This window comes from Bombus affinis, chromosome 11 (assembly GCF_024516045.1).
Source record: "Bombus affinis isolate iyBomAffi1 chromosome 11, iyBomAffi1.2, whole genome shotgun sequence".
NCBI classification, from domain to species: Eukaryota; Metazoa; Arthropoda; class Insecta; order Hymenoptera; family Apidae; genus Bombus; species Bombus affinis.
Window position 1 is genome coordinate 12,001,033 of NC_066354.1, and position 7,724 is coordinate 12,008,756.

The 7,724-nt window shown below is 32.8% G+C and overlaps 2 protein-coding genes across 3 annotated transcripts; both read right to left on the minus strand.

The window, feature by feature from the left end:
* Window positions 1-7: 7 nt before the first annotated feature.
* LOC126922145 (protein saal1) lies at window positions 8-3,085 on the minus strand. The gene is made up of 6 exons (XM_050734450.1): window positions 2,507-3,085; window positions 1,977-2,132; window positions 1,228-1,489; window positions 1,030-1,140; window positions 586-942; window positions 8-502 (listed from the first exon to the last, which is right to left on the minus strand). Exons 1-6 carry the CDS (start codon window positions 2,669-2,671, stop codon window positions 279-281), a joined length of 1,275 nt encoding a protein of 424 aa, XP_050590407.1. The 5' UTR covers window positions 2,672-3,085; the 3' UTR covers window positions 8-278.
* Window positions 3,086-3,305: 220 nt separating this feature from the next.
* On the minus strand, window positions 3,306-7,083 carry LOC126922146 (kynurenine/alpha-aminoadipate aminotransferase, mitochondrial-like). Of its 2 annotated transcripts, none has more exons than XM_050734451.1 (8): window positions 5,916-7,083; window positions 5,555-5,720; window positions 4,930-5,116; window positions 4,609-4,725; window positions 4,176-4,499; window positions 3,964-4,090; window positions 3,640-3,848; window positions 3,306-3,466 (listed from the first exon to the last, which is right to left on the minus strand). In XM_050734451.1, exons 1-8 carry the CDS (start codon window positions 5,980-5,982, stop codon window positions 3,419-3,421), a joined length of 1,245 nt encoding a protein of 414 aa, XP_050590408.1. In that variant the 5' UTR covers window positions 5,983-7,083; the 3' UTR covers window positions 3,306-3,418. The 2 variants fall into 2 exon arrangements, with proteins under 2 accessions (XP_050590408.1, XP_050590409.1); XM_050734452.1 differs by having other exon boundaries at window positions 5,555-5,812.
* Window positions 7,084-7,724: the final 641 nt, after the last annotated feature.

The following is a 7,724-nucleotide window of genomic DNA, read 5'->3' on the forward strand; positions in this document are numbered from 1 at the left end:
TTTCTGATTAAAAGTGGTAAAAAATATTTTAATATAAAAAGAGAATATAAAGATATATAAAATTAATACAAAAACTTTTTTCCAATCTAATACAATCTTTAGGATATGATAGCAGTTGTATACACAACGTGTAGAAGCGATTTCATACGAAGGTGAAAAAACATTCTTCGTTTTACCAAATAATTAAAATATTCAATCCTCGTGCCTTTATCAAAGGCTATAACAATTCATTGGTTAACTTAATCATTTTCTTTTTGCTATTATTCTAAACCCTCGTTTTATTTGTTCGGCAATCCATTTATTATACTTATCATCTTTTCTGCAGGAATTTTTGATTTTAATAAATTTATCGTATGATCAATAACAGGCTCTTCGTTTATTTTCAAAATTTTTATAATTTCATCTGCAGAAGAGATTTTTGACACTTCGATCCAATATCCTACAAGATATTTTAGTAATTCTCCCATTGTTTCTTTGGAATATTCTTCTTCTTCTTTCATTGCTGCGAATAACCATAGAGTTATAAATATGTATATACGTATAGTACAGAAAGTCATTCGTATATAACAAAGTATAATAATTCACCTGTGTTGATGCTAACTATAATTTTTAAAACTGTTGCATCTATATCAACTGTCGAGTCTGCCCTTAAAAATCCTTTCCATCGAAAATCGAGAATCATTTCTGCACATCTATGAACGCAAGAAGCTTTCGTCTCATCTAAAGGATAAAGATTCCACGGATCGATAAAACTTGCTAAAATTCTTCGTAGTATCTCTACCGTTCTATTTAAATTGTCTTCTTGCAAGATCTCTTGATGAATTTGATGTCCTTTACGAACGATCGAAAACAACTCCAACCAATCTTCAAGATATTTTAAAGTCGAAGATGAATAAGGTGCTTCGTCTTGAGGAAAAACTTCTTCGAAGGATTCCAACATTCCTACAAGTTTCAAATTTCTCGTTTGCCTCCTATTTCATACAGATGGATTGGATAATTTTTCGTTAAAAATATATTGAAATTTCGCACCTGACACAAAACTAGAAGATTCGAATAGCTCATCCAATAACGTTTTCCCAGATGAAAGATCGATCTCTGCCGAAGAACGCAAAAAGCTTGTCGTTGCGATCAAAAGTTCCTCTGCAATAATTTATTTTGATCAGTATCAAATTCAAAATTAATCTCATTATTACTACTGTTGCAAAGAGTAAGTATCATTGTAATTACCGTTTGTGGAACTTTTTAAGATAAAAGGAACCACCTCCCTTAAAAAGGTTGAATTTCTTAAATTAACTCTCCATTTTGATTCAGGATTGATTTGAATATTCCAAAGTGCAGAACGTAGAAGACGAAGTATTTGTACTAATGTGGCAGCGTCTTCGGAAGAAAGGAGGCGAAGAATTGTTTCGAGAAGCTCCTCTTTCTCTCCCAATACATCAAGCACTGACGGTTCGCAAGTCATATTGCCAATTATTCCCAAAATTATTTCCTATAAAAATAAGAATGCTTACTCAAATAAGATTTGCTTTTACATATAATATAAAATGCAAAGAGAAACATAGTTTTTTGATAATCAAAAATTTACTATCAGGATTTATGGATCTTTTAAGAGGTTTAAAAATATGTACAAGATTGTTTCAAAGTATTTTAATATATGGAAAGTATAAATAGAAGATAAGATTAAGAAATTCAAACTATTCGATTAGCGAGTAAGTTTATGACTTAACAAAAATTCAGATACATTATAAACGAATAGCTTCTATTTATTAGCGTTTCAATTCAGTTATTTCAATTAGAAAATCATTAAGAACCATAAAGGATTCGTTAAATAAAAGGAGTTTACGGTGTATAGAAATCAAGGACCTCAAGTTCTTATAGTCTAGAAATCAGGAAACTCTGGAAATGTTTTCTACAGTTTTTATTGAATAAATAAAATACAGATCTAAGAGATAAAATAACGTTGAAACAAATCGTACCGTAAACCTTGGTTCTTCGGATGAATTCAAAGCAAATTCTGCAATTTTGAGAAAATCATTATCTACAAGAAAGTTAACAACGTCTTTCTCTGCAGTCATATCCCATAATGTGCATAAGTCGTACTCCACTTTCTCGTTCCAGCCATCTTCGAGAACCTTTGCAATATTCAATTTATTTAAATTACTTTGAATACGCTTATACAACAAACGTTAATATATAAGTATGTATAAGTAGATATGTGTATGTCGTATAGATTAAACTCATAAATAATTTTTATCAAAATGCTTGAATTATATGTGAGTTTGAAAGAGCTAAGACTGTTTGGTAAAACGAATGAATTTACAAAGTTTATTATAATTATTAAGACATAATTTAGCTTATTTATATTGTCAAAATAAACATCTTTAACATAACAGAGATTTAAGTAATACCTTCTTAAATCATGACTTATTGAAATTTAACAATAAAACATAGGAAACTAATACGAGCTTGAATCAAACGTAACTCAATTTAAAACTATGATACGTACCTTTGATATCGAAAGTAAAATATCGATTATCCATTTGCCGCTGTAAAGAGTATCTCCTACAGTATCTCCTTTCAACTTTTCAATTTCGTCCTCTCCGATTTCTTGACTTTCTAACAGTACGTTTGGTTCCACATTGTCAGTTTCAGGTTCCTGAACCTCGCTCATTCTTCCTATTCGCTAAACCACTATTATTTCTACAGTATTTTTTACGAATTATTATTGATTTTACAGATAGTTACATTAAGTTGATAATAATTTGAGCAAAGATATACTTAGAGAAATAATAATTTATCACAAATTATTCACTTTCTGGTACGAACTTGGCACAGCTGATTGATATAAATGGAGATAACCTAACCTTTTTCGACACTAGCCGTTGCTTTAGCTTATTTATTTAAACGAATTTTACTAACGTTTAACCCTGCGATATTTTTCTTGTTATTCGCATCGCAGCCATCGATGTAAATTTTAAATCGTGAATTCATAGTCATATCGGTAACTCAAGATCGAGTTTAATATCTACCAGTCACTGAAAACATTATATTCCAAGCGAAATATCGTACGAAGGAAGCTTAAGGAAAACACAACATTAATGCAGATTTCTATTGAAATCTTACGTGCATTTAGCTGCGAATTGTAAAAAAGAATACGTATATGCCTCGTTTCCTTTTTTTCTTCTTTTTACCTTATTGTATCGGAAATTAAAATTAAAAGAATTAAAAATTCAAAATTTCAAATTATATATCCATCTCAAATGTATTATATCTGTTGTTTTCCCACGGGAAGATGAATTAAAACATTTGAAAGCTTGATATATAATATTTATTTTCTTAACGATTCATACTCTACAAAAGAATTACAAAAGAATTACGAACTTAATTATAGCTGTAAAAGAAAACTTTGTTTGCAGTTCTATTTTCTTATCTCTTCGCGTATTAACGTGGCTAGCGTTGAAAGCGCCTGAAAATAAAAGAACGACGTAATATAATTTTCACATAGGAATATGTGAAATATATAAACGATCTTGAATTAGTAAAAACGTGCATGTGTACTAGACGTTTGAAGAACATTGACGCGATACTATAAATTATTAGGTGAATTAAATAGAAAAGGGAATCAAAGAAAAGAAGAACCTTATCGATTTCTTGCGGTGTCGCGTAACTGTAGCATAATCTGAGATGCTGTTCAGGTTTCGAGCGGTCGTAGTTAAACGCATGACCGGGAATAAGAAAAATCCTTCGGGAAATACACTTCGTCGTTGCCAATTCCATTACATCTTTCGTTTTATTCACTTTTAGCCAAACGAACATCCCACCCTTTGGAACGTTCCATTCTGCCAATCCTAAAATATAAAAGATGCTTTTGTTTCGATATAAAAAGAAAAGAATTAAATTCAAAATTTTCAAGATTTTTAAAAGAACGAAACCTTGCTGTAATTTGATATTATTATTATATACCAGTAAGATGTTTTTCTATCAAAGACAGCATAATGTCTCGTCTTTCGTGATAAAATTTCCGAATGTCGTTAAAATGTTGCCGTATCTTCTCCAGATCCCATACGTCTAATAATTTGAACAGCAAAACCTGTAAAAATAATAATCATCGACGAAGGAAAATACTTTGATTTCCGTATGAAATATTTTATTGTACGTAAGATTGTAAAAATTACTTGCGATAAAGAGGAAGCGTGAATATTTGTTGCTTCTATGTGTGTAGTTAATTTTTTAATGACTTCTTTATGCGCCGTAACAACGCCTAATCTAAGTCCGGCGCTTAGAATTTTGCTGAAAGAATCCAAACGTATTACACGTCCCTTGTTATCCAATTCGAGGAAGGTGGTAGGTTTCTTATCGGCGAAATGGATAAAACAATAGGGATCGTCCTCGACGATTAAAAAGTTGTACGTATCGGCTAATTTATAAATTTCCCTTCTCCGCGATTCCGTCAAAACTGTTCCCGTTGGATTGGCCCCTGTAGGATTCGTGTAAAGGACCTACGAAACAAGTTCATCCTTATTTATATCCGACTATAGTAATACGTAGTAATATACGATCGATTACGTAAAATTATCTCTTGATTTTCAATCTTCCCAGCAAACTCACCTTTGGCATTGGTTTACCACTGTCTCGTCTTTCTTCGCAAATTTTTCTTATATTTACCGGAATTATACCATCCCGATCTTGCGAAATTTCGATGAATTCCGGCATTAAAGGCGCGAGCTGAATAAAAGACGAATAACGTCGAACAGTTGTTTAATAAAATAAAATCTATCAAAACGGTATTATTGAGAATACCGAGGTATTTAGTGTTAGTTAGAGTGATTAGTCTTAGATTAGTGATCGAAATCATAAAAAAAGAAAAAAGAAAAAGAAAAAAAGAAAGAGAAAAAAAATAGTAAAGGAATAGTAAAGTAATAGGTTTACCGCATTTAGAATTCCGTCGTAAGTCGGTGTTTGAACCATCACAGGATCGCCTATTTCTAAAGTCATCTCGAAAATTTTGCTACACCCGTCCATCGATCCAGACGTGAAAAGTACGTCCCAATCTTTGTATATCGGCTTGTGCCAATATTCTTGAAATTCTCGCATCTTTTTTAACAATGGTAAGTATCTTAAATCGAAAAATAAAAGAATGAAAGATGATCGAAGAAGTATACGATACTATATATATATATATAATATTATTGCATACTATATACAGGTACAGCATACACTAGCGCTAGATGGATCACAGCGATCGGTAAGCAAGAGTTAAGTGATATAATACAAGGTAAAAAATTTGGAATAAGAATGCAACGACATCGTTGTAATAGATCATGGGCCTAAAGAATATTAAATGGGCCGAAAGATTATTATTATTATTATTACTATTGTACAGATCGTATTATCGCGTCTGCGAAATCATGGTACGGACAGTGCAAAACCAAGCGGGAAAAAAAAGAAGAAAACTTTTTCGTGTTGGAGAAAATCGAGTCCGGCAGTCGAGGCATCAAGTAGCCGTTGATAGAATAAAGTATCTTTTATTATCGTTTCTCGTTTTATAAATTACCCTTGGGAAGGACCATATTGAAGAGACCAGGACAACTCTTCTCCGACGAGTTTTACTTTCGTTCCACCCTTGTACGTTACGGAGATATCCACGAAAGGAAACGTCTTTGTATTCGGCATTCCATTAGCTAGACTTATCGCATCTTTCGTTTCTATAAATCTCATCGCTGTGTTATGCAAAAATTTTATTTACGTGTCAATTATCTTTCTAAATTATCGTTTCCAAGAGATACAGGATAGACAGAGTTTTACGAATTGTCTAATAAAATATCAGATATCGCAATGGCAATGGGTTATTGTAACAACGATAATAAAAACGATATTAATAACAAATAAGATACGAAGAAATCAACAGTTCTTACCCAATTCACGAAGAATACTAGACTTTCGCCTTCTCGTGACATTCGTTAGAAACGTTGAAAAATCCATTACGAATTACGAACCTCTGGTTAATTTGTAATATTTGATCTTCGTTTCGGTTAATCCTTGTGAGAACGATAGCGTCCAAGCGAGTCGAACAACTCCGGCTTCACCTTAGTCAACCGAGTTAGATAAATCCGGTAAATCTATAATTTCTAAATATTTTAAATTTATTACGAAATACCGCATCGATCGATACCGAGCGACGGTGTCGAAAGTCATCGAGAGACTGGACTTCGGCACAATTATGTTCGATTAACAAAACCCAGCCTGTTATCCGCGTTGTCCATGTCGCGGGTTATCATCGGCTTACATCGTTGCGTTACAAATCAAACCGTTGTAATCGACGAAAATTTCCCTCAACTGGATATTAAGCAACTACGGAATGGAAAAATGTTTCACGAGAAAATAAATAAATTAATTATAGAAACGAAAAAACAAATATAAAATTACGCAACGTAATACTTTTCTCATTTAAGATTCTGTTTTAAGGTTGTTCTCGCGCTAATCGTAAACAGCGATATCATCTTGCGTTGGTAAATAGGAAGATAAGATGCGCATAAAGAGAAGAAAAATCATATTGCTTCAACGTCTTATGTTCAACATGTATATTTTATTTCGTATCTGAAAAAATAGAGACACGGTAAAGAAAATGAGTATTCTACTATTATTCATCCATTGCAAAAAGGTTGTCGAGTAAGGATCGGAGAGATTATTGTTACAAACAGCGTAAGTCGAGTACATTCTCATTGTAAAATGTTCCTTGTAAGTTTGTAGGGATTCGCATGTAGAAAGAATTACTTTCATCGTTATTATCGTTACTCGCTCGCTATCCGAATAACCATGCTGAAAAATCGAAATATTCAACGAAGAAGATTTACATCGAGTGAAAATCACAAAGGCATGGTTTTCGACATAATTGTACGATTCTCGTACTTTTCTTACGGTATTCTTTCTTTCTTCGCCACGTCGTAGACACATCAGCGAGTAACGAAGAAAATTCACAAAAAGAGAAATAAATTCGACGAAATATCTCGATCGATATCGATCGAGACGTAAGTTGATATTTTAATACGTCGATATATTTCGCGGGGACTGCCCGATCATTTCGACAATGGGAAAGAAAAATTAGCAAATTTAACGGGAAGGCATGACGAAAGAAAGTGATAGTAGGAAACGGTGAAAGTTTTATTGTTCGTACACATCAGGAAGGATCTTTCTTTGAAACGTTACGAAAGACGATAGAACTTTTTTTTTCTCCCCCCCCCCCTCTCCTTGATCATGATTTTCATCATAATCATAATCACCCTCTTTCCTCTTTCCTCGCGTTATCGTTTCTTCTTCTTATTCTCGTTAGCATTCGATGCTCCTTCCCCTCCTCCCTCTTTTCTCTTCTAGTTTACAATTTCTCTATTGCTTTTATTTCTTATTTATTCTTCTTTATTCTTTCGTCACGTAATCGTGAAGCGCTATCGTTACAAGTGTTTTCTGCTTTTTTCCCCCTTTTCCTTTCTCTTCTTCTTCTTCTTTCTTCTCTTCTTGGGTAGAGGTTAATTCATTTTTTCTTCTTCTCGCCTTAATTAGAGCATTCTTTCCTCGTTATAATCAGACTGACAAGGATAATCACAATTACGATTACGATTGTCATCACTATAACTATTTATCGAATCAAATCGTTAATTATTAATTACGTTACCCCTTTTGATTCATCGAGATTATCCTTTGCGCGACGGTACTATCTAAACGACAAT